Raw genomic sequence first — 17,229 nt, 5'->3', positions numbered from 1 at the left:
GGCCCACATAAGACTTATCCTTGGATTCTGATCTTGCACTCTTCTCTCTGTATCACAAGCCGAGCAGGGATAAGTCCCATCTTCTAACCACTGAATCAGATGGGTTTGGTCTCACTTGGGCTCAGTCTCTCTTCACACTCCATACCCCATTTCAGAGCACAGAGCCGGCATATTGGTTTCATAGAATTTTACCCGGCAGCTTTATGTTTACTGATCATTGTGTTGATTCTATGTTCTCTATATTTATAATGCAGTTGCAGTTGTCAGGAACTTTCTAGATGACATATAAGCAGGTATATCTATGGCTATTTAAGATTCGCTGTAACTCCTTGGAACTGTAACTTGTTATTCCTGGAAGGAACGACCAGCTGGGATAAGACTTTATTAAACCGTATTACTCGGAGCTGTGTTTGCCTTTAATATAAAGACATTTGCTCCGGCATCGGCAGGGCGCGGGACTCGAAGTGGTTGCCAGGGTGTGGTATAGGGTAAAAGTTACAATAAATCAGGGCAAACACTACCGAGAGCTATTAGCATTGCTGTAAACTGAACGATTACAGCTCCGGAGTGACTTTTTATAGTGCTGATTTTAGTAGTTTTCCCATAAAAGTGCACTCATGTCATAGGACCAAAGGGTATCGCCAGCTTGATTGCCATTCTGGAAGAATACAGATGTCCAATATATGTTGAGATTTTCTTCCACGGTGTGGCTTTGCTTTTGGGCATGTCCTATGTAGTCTATACTATTGTAGAGTGCCCCCTGGTGGGGCAAGTAGAGGCTATCGTGTAGGAGAAAGTCACTTTACAATGATAGGTATAACCTGTTACCTGATGTGTTGCTCCGACTCCACAACCCTGACTTTGATTTCGCAGCCCTGGTATTACGAAGGGCCACAGCCTACCTGCAGGTTTTGTATTATACAGTGGATTATGCCACAGATTACTATATAATGCAGATTATGCTTGGGGTTTGCAGCCCAATCCATGCTTGAAATCTCCCACCACGTCTGAACATGGCCTGTGTGTCCCTCTTTGACCACTAAGTTAGTGCAATGTTATAATAGATAGTTGCTTGCTGTCTTAAAGGGTTATGCTGGTTTTCTGGGAGAACGGCACGAACAGCACACAGATGTCATCCATGAGTGGTCGTGGTTCTGCAGCCCCATTCATTCAAAACCCGGACAAGAATAAGACCTTTACTGAATTTTGTGGCCCAGACTGTGCAAATGAATGGGTCGGTGCGCTATCTGGGAAAAACCTGGATAGCACACAGAACTAGCCCATGGTCGTGTACAAGGGTCTTAAATAGTGATGACCTATCCTCAGGTGGGGGAACAATTCGTGAGACCCCACAGATCAGATCAGGGGCCGTCGAGTGAGTGTAGCTTCTGCTTTGTAGGCCACGTGAGGTCAAGTTCATTGATCACATGACCTATATGTAGCGCAAGTGAACTGCAATACCAAGCACAGCCACTATACAATGTACGGCGCTGTTCTTGGTATCCGATGAAGAGGCCGCGTTGATATGTCATCAATAACAATCCCAAAAAACCCCTTTAATATGACATCTTTATATGTACTATATGTCAAACCAGATGTATCATCTACCATATTGTTCTCTCCATAGATTTTCATCACAGTCAATTGCCTGAGCACTGATTTCTCCTCTCAGAAAGGGGTGAAGGGACTTCCTCTTATGATACAGATCGACACCTATAGCTATAATAATCGCAGCAACCGGCCAATCCACCGGGCCTACTGCCAGATCAAGGTCTTCTGTGATAAGGTAACCAAACAATACAAGAGCCCTGACAGCCCATGATCCATTATTCTCTTGCATCAATAGGTAATGGTGCCAGTGACGGAGGCTGCGAGGAGCCGTAATGTTTAATGGATGATCCTTCTTCCATCATATCTGTCCTCTGCTGACAGATAGTACTATCCAGTCTTTGTACCGCAGACACAATGTCACCAAGATATACAGTATCATTTATGGGGATTATTGGAACCACAAATGGTTTATTGTGTATTGTATGTGCTGTCAGTGAGAAATGGCATAATGGCGGCGTTTACACGAATGATGTGAATGGGGGAGGAGAGTAAAAATAAATCAAGGTTTCTAAAAATTTCCATCGTAAATTAGTTCTCAAGTCTCTAAAGTTGATGATTTATCCTCCGTGGGGGTCGGACACCCAAGACCCCCTTGGATAAACTGTTTGAGGTGGCAGCAGTGCTCCCCATGTGCTGCTTCCACTTCTCAGGCCATGTGATGTCACATTCATTGGTCACGTGGCCTGACCACAGCTCGGTACCATTCAAGTGAATAGGCTGAGCTGCAATTCCAAGCACTGTACGGCACTGTGCTTGGTAAGTACTGAAGAGGCTGCAGCGCTTACCCGAATGCTGCAGCCCTTCAAATAGTGGGTCGGACAGGGGGCACAGATGTCGGACACCTGCTGAACTTAATCTTCAGGATCGGTAATCAACTATTTATCCCCCTTTAAATGAGTTATCTTATCACGGAGGTCACAGTGTCCTCTACAGGTTAAATGTAGTATTACATGGTGGTCATTCAGATGAATGGCTGTCCATTTCATAGACCATGGACAGATATCATTGCTTATTAGCAGCTCTCTGTTCTAGTACATCGGCCTAGGTCTCAATGACATCCACCTGGAGTGTGCAGAGGGTGTGGTTGCACCCTGGCCCAGGAGCCTAAGGGGACCCATAAGGTGTCTTTGCACCATAGCCCAGGAGCCTAAGGGGACCCATAAGCTGTCTTTTCACCCTGGCCCAGGAGCCTAAGCAGACCCATAAGGTGTCTTTGCACCATAGCCCAGGAGCCTAAGGGGACCCATAAGGTGTCTTTGCACCCTGGCCCAGGAGCCTAAGCAGACCCATAAGGTGTCTTTGCCCATTATGAGGAGACCAGTACTTTACATTATAGTTGTGCAACTTGGCACAGATTCTGCATTGTTCTCTCGGAGCTTCATGTGACACCTGTGATGTCCATGGTCCATATAATTTAGTAGGGTACTTGAACTCATACTGGCATCAGTCTGGCTCGATCTCTAGCAAATAAAATACAACATGTCAATGCATCCCAAAGGTGATTTTCTAAAGATAACTGACACAATCCTATTACATATGGACCTCACATAAGCATCAAAGGCAGCATTGAAAAGGGTTGTCTAATACTCATGGCCGTCTGAGCTTATAGGGTATCTACTATTTAGGACCAACATGTCTTAGTTGGAGCAAACCGTGTCAGCTCATTGTGTGCCTCAGGGGAGTGTTGGATGCGACGTACACTATATATATCGCTCCTTTATATAACACCACCGTCATTTTTATCTTTGCTTTATTTCTACGTTTCAATATATTTTTAGGGAGCCGAAAGAAAAATTCGAGATGAGGAGCGAAAGCAAAACCGAAAAAAAGGAAAAAGTCAGCCTTCCCAAAATCAGTGCTCAAATAATTGTGAGTTATCAGATTGGTAATACACAAGCCTGTGTGGTGCAGAGAGACGTCTGACAATACAATTTGGATTTCTTATTGGGGATTTAAAGAATTTATTGGCCCTCATTTACTGTAGTAGACACCGGCAAACACATGGCACATTTTTGGATAATCTAAAGGTTTTCGGCATGCTAGACACAAGGGTGCACACTCTCAGGAAATACGGGCATGTCTTAAGTGTGCCGCAATGTGCCAAAATAGTGTCATTAAAAATGCTTGTAAGCCAACTAAAAGATGGTATAAATGTAGATTAGATAGCGTAAAGATACACCGGATTTAATTTATCACCCGGCATCAGGCACTGTGATAAATCTGTTGTATTTTCAGTCTGCCTGTCTAAGTTTGTACTGTCTAACTATTAATAATCCGGGCCTTTGTGTTATGACTGGTACAGGTTCCGCAGGGGCGGTTTCAATCACTTTATGATGCTCCGCCCCTGAGGACCTGCACTAGCCAAAACCTACTGGTCCAGATATATGAAGACTGGCATTCCTCATAGTTCCACTACTAGCTGTCCATGCCCTTGGAGGGGAAATATACGCCAGCTCACAATAAGACATAATAACTATGCCCTAGTATTGTAGTTATGATCCCATGAATAAAGTCTACAAGTTGAGTTCTTATTACTAATATTCTAAACATAAAACTAGGCCCATAAAATGTCTTCATATACCTGGACAAAAAGATCAAATCGCGAGTAACATCTGGTGCAGACGTATAACAATCCATAGTTTTCAGGGTACTCAATACCTTGGTGTCTGACACTGTACTGGTCCGCTCCAACCAATTCTACAATGAGGGTTTTCTGTACCAACTTTATCAGGACGACCATGTTTATCCTTTTGATCCTATCACTTTCTCATCCCTTATCCAGCATCTGATGCTAAGTCCTCATCTGTAAACATGAAGAAGAGCGATATCACCTTCTTCAAGACTATGTCTGACCTGGACTCCCAGCCCGTCCTCTTCATCCCAGATGTTCACTTTGGAAACTTACAGAGGACCGGACAGGTAATTTATATCAATGTTCTTGAAAGGGCAAAGGAAATGCAGTCAGTATTCTGAGGATAGTAATGTGTTGGGGGCCCGGCCGGCCCCGGATGTTGCACATGTACTATGTGAATAGACCTAGTCCAATGCTCTATAAGGGGGCATTCACACGGAGTAACGCCGGGCGTGTATCACAGCTGTACACGCCGGCGTTACGGCAGACTGCCGAACACTTCCCATTCATTCCCATTCCCAGGCATTTACGAGCGCTCCCATTGAAGTGAATGGGAAGTGTTCGGCAGTCTGCCGTAACGCCGGCGTGTACAGCTGTGATACACGCCCGGCGTTACTCCGTGTGAATGCACCCTAACACTGTTATATACAGATGTAGCAGGGTTAACCCAAACTTCTCAAATTGGTTAAACCGTTGTAGTGTGATAACTTATTACACAAGACGACAAAACCGAACGTAATAGAAGGTGTAGAAATTCTCCTTCACTACATAAACCCGTAAATTCTCATTAATGGCAACGATTTCCGTGCTGTATAATTTACCTTAATAAAAGTCGTTTTATATTGAGCGTAATCTCCTTTTCTAGCAATGTTCAATGGTTATTAGAAAGTGAATGAAGATAGATGTGGGATATGTCACTGCACACATTCTTTGTTCCGTTCATGTTTTATTACTGTGTTTTTTTTTCACTTGCAGGTTTTCTATAACACAGATGATGAAATAGAAGGGTAAGAGATATAATATATAGTAAGTCTGTTATATGGAAAATTGCAAGGCTGCGGTCACACTAGCGTTGTGTAACCGTTTGGGGAATATGCGGAAAGAAAAGTGCTGCTTGCAGGATGCAGAAACCCGGCAGACCCCATTATAGTCTATGGAGCTTCTGCAGGTGACTACTTTTTAAGCGGCTAGGGATTCTGTTTATCGGGTCCCCAAATTCTAGTGTGAACCTTGCATCATACAGTCCTCATTGGTATTACAGTACATGCCTGATGAAGAGCCCTAGTAGTCTTGAAAGCTTGCAATCTGTCATCATTTTTGTTAGCCATTAAAAAAGGTATCAACTACTGAGGACTCTCAATCTTTGCAGTAAATCCCCAATACTTGTAGTTGCAGTAACCACAATTAGCGGAAGGGAGTTATGCAAGGTGTTATATTAATGACGTATTCTTTGGAGAGGTCTTTAGTACAAGATCCTTGGGGGATGACCCCAGCCCCAGGACCGGTCACCTGTTCTCTGAGTAGTGTACAGAGCCAGAAGCAGATGGCTCCATAAACTGCTACAATAGTCGCTGCACAGTGCACCGAGCCATCTGCCTCTGGCTCTGTACATTGTGCGGAATAGCATTTGATGCTATAAGGGGTTTACAGTGTTTGCGGGTCGGCTATGAACCTAAAGGTGTCACTAATAGGAAAATCATCTTGCTTGGAACTACCATTTGTATTAGTCAAGTGTGGGTTGCAGGGGGGCGAGGTGACCGGGGTCATAGTCTCAGCACTTGGCTCTGTCAGTTGTAGACAACTTTCAGTGAGCGCCACTTTGTAATGAGCAGTGTGCAGGGAATGACAGCCAATACGGATCACCATGGCCCGGGATCTAAGTTAGTTCCTGGCCAGGTCGCTCCTCATCCTGCACAGTCAGTGGGAGCTTCTACCTAGAGATTATTTCAAGCATTGGTAATCCTAATATTACAATATATTGATATACTACGTTTCCCTGCAGAAGCAGCGTGCTGGTAAAGCGGTTGCTCCGTCCTGTGGATGAGGAATTTGGGCCTCCTGCACCCAAGCAAATAAAAGAAGAAAGCAAAAAAGGTGATTTTTTTTTTAAATAAATAAATATAAACTGAATTAAGATATCATGTCCTATCTATAATCCTTTCATTTTGAGCCAAGGAAAGCGACTCTCCCCCCCCCTCCCCCCCCGCAATGGTATAGATGCCAGTCGCCCCACAATAGCGGAAACAATTCTTTCCCATCTCCAAACATGGCATTCAGAGCAAATCCCTGGATCGACATCCCATCCTATAATTCTAGTGCCCATAGATCTTGATTTCAATAAAGGCGTCCAGTCTTCAATTCGTACAATGGTCAAACTGTCAGTACATCTTGTGGCGGACAGGTCCATGATCTCCCTGCACTGCACAAACTTTATAACACTGTAAGACTCCCCTTCTGTCACCAAGTGACGGGCCCTAAATCTCAACCACATATCGAGGTCCTGCTACTCTCACATTCTGTCTGTAATAAACTAGACTACATTCATGACCTCTTAAATTCAAGCGAACGGGAGATGATCTGCAATACCCTGTTCTGGCCACTACACGGAGAACGGCGTTGTCTGCTTCCTGCTCCATTCTCTGTGTATCATCTCCTGCTGATTTATGACCGTCCCGGGTGTTGGACCCTCAGCTATCTGATACTGACGACCTCTCCTTAACCTAGGGCGACAATATTTTTAGCTGGTTAACCTATTTTTACAAGGCTATGTCCTGTTCCAGGCTTCATGTTACCATTGACCTGTTTACTAGAGGCAGAAGATGGATGGCTTACTCCTAGTAGAATCTTGTCTCTTCTCCCGTGTTTCCTATATTAATAAACTCCTTTGTAGTTTCTATTTCAGGATCATGGAAATAATCTGCAGATTTCATCTTGTTTTTTTTCTTTGCTATTTCCAGTGCTGCTTTATGTGAGAAAGGAAAGCGATGAAGTTTTTGATGCTTTGATGCTCAAATATCCAACAGTGAAGGGATTATTGGAAGCTGTGAGTATATTATAGATGTATATTATGTCCGTGCTGGCATCTGGTGACACCCGGAAGAGCTTAGTTAGAAGATAAAACATGTTACATATCAGGCTCTGTTCACACCTTGTCTTTCATGACATTCGACATATGCATCAGGAAATGAACATATGGCCTCAAGATACGCAACAGCTGCATATGGCGGTAATTGACTCTCATTATAAGAACTCTGCCACATTTGTATGTTTTGGTTTTTTTACAATACCCCTTATATTAGACATATACTTAGCGGCAGTTTTCGGTGCAGTAAAAGTGGCGCATTTTTGGCCTTTGTGCACCATCTTCTCCATTTTCCGGAGCCGGATTTGGATCGGTTTCAAGTTTAGCTTTTGGGACATTGCAAGAATTATTAAAGGTTGGCGTCTTTAAATGATTCAGGAGCGTCTCGTGCCAAAGGGGGGAGGGGAATGAATTAAAACCGGCCAGTCGTACCGCATGGACGTATTCGCCAGAAGCAGAGACTAGTATACAGTGCTATGGCGGATAGTATATAACGTACCCAGTCTGAGCGTCACTTGAATAAAATCGGATACAATGAGCGACTTGCTTTGTAATGCAGCATCTGTTGTGTTATGTACTACAGGTAGAGGGCAGTATAGTGCCACAAATAAACACATCGATGGGACGACAAACATAAACTCTCACCTGTATGGCCGGACATCGGCACATCCTCTAATGTCTTATTCACATTCTCCCGTGTCCATACATAATATTCAATCTTTCTGTTGTTTTATTCATTTGCTTTCTTTGCAGATATCTGAAAAATATGGCATTCCTGCAGAAAAAATTGCAAAAATTTATAAGAAAAGCAAAAAAGGGTAAGAAAATTGCCTATATATAATACATAGATTGCATTTCAGGACGCAGTAAGATTGGATGCCTCAGGATAGATCAAAGGCAGTCCCACTCTCAGCACCCCCACCGATCAGCTATTTAAAGGGACCCTTTACTCGAAAGCACTATCGCAGTCCCTAGTGGTTGTGCAAGGAATTACAGTTTTCCTATTAAACTGAATGGTAAAGTTGTATTGCCACTCATAGCTGTGAAGTGATCGGTGGCTGATCAGCGGGGATGCTGAGATTAGACTACTATTGGTCTAATATTAAAGAACTAACTTGGACATCATGACTGAGTTTTCTAACAAGTCCCCAGACTATAGAAAGTTCCTACATTCATGGTCATATCCACTGGCGAAAGATCAAGACAACAGATGTCACCACTAAAATGGTTAGAGGAAATCTTTAAAAATGCAAAAATTTTTTTTTTTTTAATTGTTATTTTCATGGGAAAACCCCTTTGGAATTGAATTTCAATCAAAAACTGAGCTTTAACTTCCTCATTAATGTGAAATTCTGGCAAAATTCATAGACCATAGTCTGACCCTAAAATCCATGACCCGCATCCTACTCGTCCTTTATGATCCCGCAGTGGTGACTATTTATAGAGATGTTAAATCAATGCACACTGGCTTTATTTGTCAATTTAGATGGAACCAATAAAATAATTGGTTGCAAGTAGTCCATTGTAAAGTTCCTACCTTTTCCTTCCTACAGTCGTATGCAGACCTATGCGTCGCCATGGTAACAGACTACCAACAAACCCTGTGTAGTCTGATCCTGTAGTATCAACTCCTTTAATCTCCCCCTACTACTTATTTGATGGGGGAGGATGGGAAGGGCTAGTAATAGGTGAGATTGGTAGGAATAGTTAGACAGGAAAGGTGGGAGGGGCTAGTAATGGGTGGGATTGCTAGGCATAGTGAGACAGGGAGGGGCTAGTAATGGGTGGGATTGCTAGGCATAGTGAGACAGGGAGGGGCTAGTAATGGGTGGGATTGCTAGGCATAGTGAGACAGGGAGAGTGGGAGGGGCTAGTAATGGGTGGGATTGCTAGGCATAGTGAGACAGGGAGGGGCTAGTAATGGGTGGGATTGCTAGGCATAGTGAGACAGGCAGAGCGGGAGGGGCTAGTAATGGGTGGGATTGCTAGGCATAGTGAGACAGGGAGAGTGGGAGGGGTTAGTAATAGGTGGGCTCACTAGGCATAGTGAGGCAGGGAGAGTTTTGTAACGGACTGAGTGAGAGGGACAGGAAAGTAGATCGTGAACTACTTTTCTGTCCGCATGTTCCATGCAGAAACTGTGAGAAAAGCACACACACCCCATTATAGTCTATGGGGTCCTTGTGCTTTCACTGCACACCGCTTGCTAATGCGTTCAGTAGTCCCCATGTGGACTCCCCTGAACGGATTACCGAGGCAGATGTGAACAAGGCCTATATCTGCCAGAAACAAAAAAGAATATTTGGATTTTTTCTCCTTTGTACGGTTTTCAGTGCTGACAGTTTTGCAGTGAAATTCCTAAAACTGAAATCTCTGTGAGGTTTTTACTGGGCTGCAGCTACTCGGAGTACTACTATGACTCATACATTAAGGGGAAGTGGAGCCCGGCAGTTTGTCAAACAACGGCCATATATTTACACAGGACTCCAATGTTATGGTCATATCAGTGCTCCGAGTATAAATAATGAGTCACTCCGAGCTGAAATATCTACTTTATAATGCCGCTGCCTTTCCTGTGCGTCTTAAGAGTCTCATGCTCACGACATGCTTATCGGCATCATCTAACCCAAGAAAAGGCTAGCCATTATCTGTGGCCTTCGCGTTCAGATTTAATGGTCGCAACAGCTGGAGCAGAATTTATTGTACAGCACATATAGGACCGGATGGATTTGCATTACTGATTGGGTTTGCAATTGTTACTGCTTATGGCACATTTATTATAGAATTCGCAGTGTATAGCATAGGATGAGGATTTTTGTTTTAACTGTTTCAAGGCTAGAATCAGGGGATAATCATACTCATTAGGGAGAGTGTGCACCTACACAGCAAACAGAGGAACTCTTCTCCTAATTACATCCTGGAGAACAGATTTGCATATTTTTTACCTGTTTCAAGATTGTGATACAAAGGGGTAATGGTCAATAGGGAGAGAGTGGTACAGGGACGAATAAGACCATGCACGCCCTGCTAAGAATTCTGGGTAAGGGATACAAATAAGACCTCACTGGTGCAAAAAAAGGAAGTTGCTCCTAGCGCCACCTACTGGAAGAAGCTCCCTATAGATTAATACCTAGTTTTCAAGGAAACCAAAGGGCATGGTCTAATAAGATATTACCCCACTAGACTTCTCTCCCAGCCACTGAACAACCTCCAAACATCCTCCGTTCCTATCCTCAGCTATCTGAACATGGGAACTTCTTCCTTCTGGAGGACTTATTCTAGCTTGGCTATTATTCCCAGATTATGCCCTTAAGTTTCTTTGACAACCAGGTATTCATCTATTGGGAACTCCTTCCAATAGGTACCAAGACTGTGATCCTTTTTTTGTATTCTTAGTATGGTGTGTCTCTGAACACTGATGAAACACATGGATAACACATTTATATATTAGGGAATTATAGAGTGCAATACCTTTGACATTTTTGAATAGTTTTCTCATCATTTTTATGATCTATGATTATGTGATTAGGACGATCCATCGACGTTCGATCTATGGTGTGTCCTGATCATTGATTACATAGGCTTGTTCATGTGGGTGGTTGAGGCTGGAACTATGGTGCATTTACTTTAGTTACCAAAAAAAAATCTAATTAATTTTAGAATTTTTTGAAATTTATTTATTTTTTGACATTATATGATACCACACATTCTATGAAACATTATGTGTCACTGTGATTGCGTAAGGACCTCTACTGATGTCATCAAAGGTCCTTTAGCAACTAGAAATCATCTGTCTACTGTGTGGCGCATGGACACAATAAAGAGATGATGCTTCCTTTAGTGGTGAAGAGTGGAAAATGTAAAACATTTTTAAAACTGTGGAAAAAAAATTAACTAATTAATTAATAAACAGTAATTTTCATCAATAAAGGGATATAAGAATCAAGAGTTTTTATCATTGCAAGTGACAGAAGAGCTCGCTTTTTAGCTCTTAAATGGGGACACAACGGTTGGTCACCCCGTGATCTAACATATCTATGCTATAATGCTTTATATACACATGTCCAAGTGTGCCATCCAAGGGGGTGTCCGATGGTCCGTTCCATTCTGATGACAATAAAGCAGCTTGTATCTTGCTCTGTGTCATCAGAACGGAACAGATCAGAGGCTCCCATAGAAGCGAGTACATTGTGTAATACACGATGTCATCCGAGTGCAACCCGTTGCAAACTCACCCTCATCGAGTGCACACTCATAGGGTCTAATTCTTTGTCCAGTGGCTCACTCCATCTAATGCACATGTTTCTGGTCTGTTCTCTGTATAGCATTTTGGTGAATATGGATGACAACATAATCGAGCACTACTCCAATGAGGACACCTTCATAATGAACGTAGAAAGCGTGGTGGAACAAGGCTTCAAGATCACTCTGATGGAAATATAACCCCCAGCCAAACTGATGCCTGATGGGAAAGAGGCCCATAAACGGAGAAGACATCTTTTCTCCTGGAATCCTTGCCCCACCAGAGACATTACAACTTGTAAATAATGTCTATGACAGCGAATACAAGATTTAGTACACGTCCTTATAGGAAAAAAGACTGAGGAACTGTATTTATATTGGTATTGTCTTAGAAGATGGCGTCTTTTTGTATGAAACCATTCTCTCAATGTGCAACGTATATAGATCACCTTCTCGGAAGGAGATTCCAACTCCAGACGCTGGAAGAAGATGGGGATCATAGATGATGTAAATGACTTCCGAAATCCTCAAAGAAGTTTCTCTGCAGTATCTTCTACAGCGATGTAGTGAAGGCGCGTGCGCCCGATGACAACGTCTTCTGCATTTTTTGTGCGGTAGATCAACCGGTTTTAAACTGAATGTACAGAAAGTATTTTGTAAGTAATCTAAAAAGTGATTTTTTTAACGCAATGTACAAATTATTTTGTAAAGTGCAATATTATATTTTCATGTTTTGTAACTTTTTTGTTTACTGCCACAATGGTGATGATGGTCTTCTTAAAAATCAGAAATAGTAAGGTATATAAGTCTATCTCCATTCGGGATGTTGACCCCATGCTTCCATGCTGTCCATCTTTCTTATCCTTCTCCCCCCTAGACTTACATGTACATTATTGTTTGTGAGGTCTACTCATGCTTCCTAGAACCAAGGGGCAGTTTCTTGTACAGAGGAAAATTTCCTATGATCACTTGTGACGTATTCAAATATCGGTACCCAAGTGGTACTGGTTCAGAAAACCTATTTTTAAAGGGACCCTATCATTAAAACTTAATTTTTTTCTCACTACCACATAGGAATGGCCTTAAAGGCTATTCATCTCCTATCTTTAGATGTATTCTCCGCGCCGCCATTCGGTATATAATCTGGTTTGCAAATGAGTTCTCTCGCAGCACTGGGGGCGGACCCCATCGCTCAAACAGCACTGGGGGTGTCCCCAATGCTGCAAGAGAACTCTCCAGCGCCGCCTCCATCTTCTTCAGGAACGGGTCTTCTTCACATCTACTTCCAGGGATTGGCTTCAAACTTCAAGGCCTCGGGCCTAGTGCAAAGCCTACTGCGCATGCCTGCCGGCCACAAGAAAATGGCCACTTACACAGTACTGTAAGCGGCCACTTTTTTGTGGCCGGTAGGCATGCGCAGTCAGCTGCCCGAGGCCTAGAAGTTTGAAGCCAACACCAGAAGAAGACCCGGTGAAGACCTGAAGAAGATGTTGATGGCACTGGAGAGTTCTCTTGAAGCATTTGGGGAGTCCGCCCCCAGTGCTGTTTGAGCGTTGGGGTCCGCCCCCAGTGCTGCAAGAGAACTCATTTACATACCGTCAAAAAACGGATTATATACCGAATGGCGGCGAGAAACAGGATCTTAACCGAATAGCGGCGCAGAGAAGACATCTAAAGGTAGGAGAAGAATAGCCTTTCTTAAGGCTAGTCCTACGTGGTAGTGGGAAAAAATTAAGTTTTAATGATAAGAGCCCTTTAAATACCTTATTCATGAAATTTTGAGTTATTGAAGGGGATCCTCTCACTCTGGAAGACCCAACATGACCTAGACAGCTCATTGATTCCAACTGGAACTATGTAATACTTAATTTCTCCACTGGGAGTGCTGTGGGGAAATCAGCCACTAGCTGCCACAAATTACAGCCGATTGCTGGGGATCTGAGCAGCGTATTGTGAAGATGGCTTCTAACAGAACACAATTGTACACATCCTACAACCCACGATTTAGAGGACTTTATTAAAGGGTAGGGGGTTCTATAAATACCTTGCTGATTTATAAGGAGAACCTTATGTTTTTGCAGTAAGGATATGTCATAGCTGTGAATACCTTCCATATTTTCATCTCAGATCATTCTGAATTGTAATGAACGTTGTGGTGAGTTTTGTACATAGATGTGATGTAGTATCCTATGTGTATCATGGTGGTGAATGTGAACTAGCTGGACAAATGTGCTTGTTTTCTTAAATATATCTCTATATATTACTTGTCAATTTCTTTTTACACGTGCTTCCAAACCAAATTATGGACTAGTAATGTAATGGACCGTATTTCTGTATTGTTTGTACTGGGGAACCCATCTGGGTTTGTAGGTCACGCAAAAAATCAAGTTTGGAATACTATAGAAGTTCTACCCATAACTGGATGTATAAGGAATGTTTTCGCCTCTTTTATCGGTCTGACGTGTAGGATACACTCCTGTTGTAGTAAAAATGTCTTTAAAGCAATATAACTTATTTAAAAGGAAAACTTTGCTCTATCACAAATGAAGCCGGACCCTAAAGCTTCCATATTCCGTTAAAATAAAGCTTCAGCTTTTTCTTATCTTATGTTACACGTTGTTATTTGCGTCATTTACACTTAGTGGAGCCTGTAATAATTTAAAGGGATTGTCCACTTAACACTTATTCCCTATCCGCAGAACATGGGAGCACCCGGCGATGATAATGGGGGGAGGGGTACTGCACATGCTCTGTCAACACTCCATTCCGTTCTATGGGATGGTGCAGTCAGACTCCCTGCGATCAGACACTTATGTAGCAAGGATAATAAACATTAATCATTATTAGTTATCCCTTTTAGGCCTCATGCACACAGTAACATGATAATTCAACAAAACTGAGTCATTATATTGTAGGGCAACACTCCTCGATTCCATAGACACATGGCTGCAGTATTTAACAGTATGCCGATAAGTTTATGGTAAAGCGCAGGAAAGATCTGCAAAGCAGCAAATGCAGTAACAGGTTAACTAGTCCTTTAGCAACACACAAGTGGGGAGGAAGTCTCCTTCTCCTCATATAGGTAGTCTCCTGGGTTATCTTGAGGATGCTTTTTGGTTAGCATAAATATACAGTCTCTCGGTTTAACAACTGGTGCAGGACACTTCACATTCAATGCAGCAACAACAAGGTTAGGCTAAGTTCACATCTACGCCAGAGTTGGTGGAGAGAAAGGTCCTGCACGGTTTTAGTATAAAATCATTATAGTCTATGGTGTCTGCTGATTTTATCGTTCTGACTCTGCCATTTTAATCCCACGGTGGACCCAAGCGGTAGAGAGTTGGGTGCAGATGTGAACTTAGCCTTAGCTTATTACTCTTCCACGTAATTCTCTGCTCTCTGGAACTGCTTGGGGTCTCCATCCTTGTCACTGACACAATATCAAAGAAACCTTTACTTACCCAGGCTGAATAGGCCACAGTGCAGACCTTGTTCATTGTGCAACAACCAAGGCCTAACCTTTCCACCAGTCCAGAGTAAGATGATGTCTTCCATGCTGATGATGACGATGGTGATGTATTCATCCCGACTACTATCAAGTGCTCTTCTCTGTTTAGCAGTCTTGTATGGCCTCTGGCCTCTCTGTTCATTGTGCTGCATTTTCTAGCAGACTGGGGTGTTCCCATTGCAGCCGCCCTATATATATATTTTTTTCCTATCAGTATGTCTTTGTAGAATGGGAGGAAATCCATACAAACACGGGGAGAACATACAAACTCCTTGCAGATGTTGTTCCTGGCGGTAATCGAACCCAGGACTCCAGCACTGCAAGGCTAACCACTGAGCCACCGTGTTGCCCCGATGGGCCCTGTTCTTGAAATAAATGTGGACTGCCAAGAGTTTCGTGTTGCCCCTACAGCCGCCCTATATTCTTGACCAGCTCCGTCCAAAAATCAGGTTGGAGCAGGGCAGTAAAGTGTGACACCAGCCTTCTATGTGTAATCCTTCCTGAGATAGCAATGCAAACGACTGCTAAAAACTGGTGAAAGTGATTTCTACAGAACAGGAAGTGTCATGTGGCTCGGTGGTCAATGTGCAATCTGTAAGATTATAGTGTTGATAATGCTGTGAAAAATAGAAATAAGATCATAAAAAAATAGCACTTTAAGTGTATTAATATATAAGACTCTAAGAATATATAAGAATATTTTTCAGGGGAAAAATGCAAAGGACGTGTTCACATGGCATCAGCCAATAACGGAGCCAAAAATAACACGCTACCTTTCTGGATTTGTTGATTTAAGCTGTTGCTAAGGAGATAAACAGGACGCAAAATAAAAATGGTCATTCCCGAAATATGGCAGTGTGCTAGGACTTTCCCTCGCATACCACGTAACCTAGGAGGATTAGTCATTACCTCGTTTCTGTATGCGCTTGCATTGAAGGATCTCACATCTATGAAATGCATAATATCCGTCTCTCCAGCACCGCGCCCGGGGACCTCACAGCTACCACTGCTGTATAATGTATGGCTGCAATAAACACTTTGCACAGATTCCTGTATGAGAATATATCAGCTCAATTACCGGAACAATGAGAATGAATCACCGGGAGAGGACTGTGCCCGGTATCGGGGTAAATCCATTAACGGAAGGGTACACTTCTACACACTACTTCTAGTCTTATTACTCCGCTATTTCACCTATATAGTCAGATTCAACCTCCTTCCTGAATCCCCTTCTAATAGTGGATATATGTACATATTTCATATATCCTTATGTTACCCATATAAAAAAGCACAGTAAACAGCCCCAAAACCCCATATCAATGTGCCGCCATATGCTTGGAGCTTCTGACATCCTGGACCATGAATGTAACCAGATGCCTAAATCTATCGGCCTCCTACATTCAGGATATTTAACACCTGGCGGGACTTTTTTTGTATTTTAGGGGCAGATACCTATTTAAGAAAGAGGGAGCCTTCACACGATGTAACGCTGCACTCATTCTGATTGTAAAAAGATGTTCAGAATGAGTGCGTAAAAAGCAGATCCCATTGACTTGAATGGGAGCCGACATATGTGCGCTCCCCATTGAAATCAATGGGAAGCTTTTTTCCCTATGCTTTCAGTGTATTACGCGTGTATCACATTGAAACCAATAGGGAAAAAAAGCAGCCCATTCATTTCAATGGGGAGCGCATGTATGCCGGCTCCCATTGAAATGAATGGGATCTGCATTGTACGCGCTGATTCTGAATGTGTTTTACGTTCAGAATCAGCTCAGCGTATACTTAGTGTGAATGCACCCTTACCCAGTAATTTACTATTAAGTACATAGTCGTACATTTTATTACATTGACCAAAGTGCATAACCTTACATTTGTCAACATTAAACTTAATTTGCCAAGTCTCCGCCCATGCTTCCAGTTTCCTTAGATCCCCCTGTAATATTCTACTATCCTCCTCATTATTAATTACCCTACAGAGTTTAGTATCATCTGCAAATATGGACACCCTGCTTTGTAAACCCTCTACCAGGTCATTACTAAAGATATTAAACAAGAGAGGACCTAATACTGACCCCTGCGGCACCCCACTGGTGACTGTGGCCGAGTCTGAATATTTACCATTAACAAGGACCCTCTGTTTCCTATCAGTGA

General features: G+C 42.8%; 1 protein-coding gene across 1 annotated transcript in view; it reads left to right on the top strand.

The window, feature by feature from the left end:
• Nucleotides 1–11,955, top strand: part of GRHL2 (grainyhead like transcription factor 2) — a 60,081-nt gene extending 48,126 nt beyond the window's left edge. Inside the window, exons 9-16 of the mRNA XM_075270266.1 lie at nucleotides 1,628–1,786; nucleotides 3,390–3,480; nucleotides 4,394–4,530; nucleotides 5,219–5,250; nucleotides 6,246–6,337; nucleotides 7,201–7,286; nucleotides 8,079–8,143; nucleotides 11,651–11,955. Of these exons, the coding sequence (XP_075126367.1) occupies nucleotides 1,628–1,786; nucleotides 3,390–3,480; nucleotides 4,394–4,530; nucleotides 5,219–5,250; nucleotides 6,246–6,337; nucleotides 7,201–7,286; nucleotides 8,079–8,143; nucleotides 11,651–11,768 (780 nt within the window). The 3' untranslated portion in view covers nucleotides 11,769–11,955. The remainder of the gene's footprint in view (nucleotides 1–1,627; nucleotides 1,787–3,389; nucleotides 3,481–4,393; nucleotides 4,531–5,218; nucleotides 5,251–6,245; nucleotides 6,338–7,200; nucleotides 7,287–8,078; nucleotides 8,144–11,650) is intronic.
• Nucleotides 11,956–17,229: the final 5,274 nt, after the last annotated feature.

This window comes from Leptodactylus fuscus, chromosome 4, assembly GCF_031893055.1.
Source record: "Leptodactylus fuscus isolate aLepFus1 chromosome 4, aLepFus1.hap2, whole genome shotgun sequence".
Taxonomy (NCBI): domain Eukaryota; kingdom Metazoa; phylum Chordata; class Amphibia; order Anura; family Leptodactylidae; genus Leptodactylus; species Leptodactylus fuscus.
The sequence above is the reverse complement of the archived record's forward strand: the minus strand, read 5'-3'. Positions and strand labels throughout refer to the sequence as shown.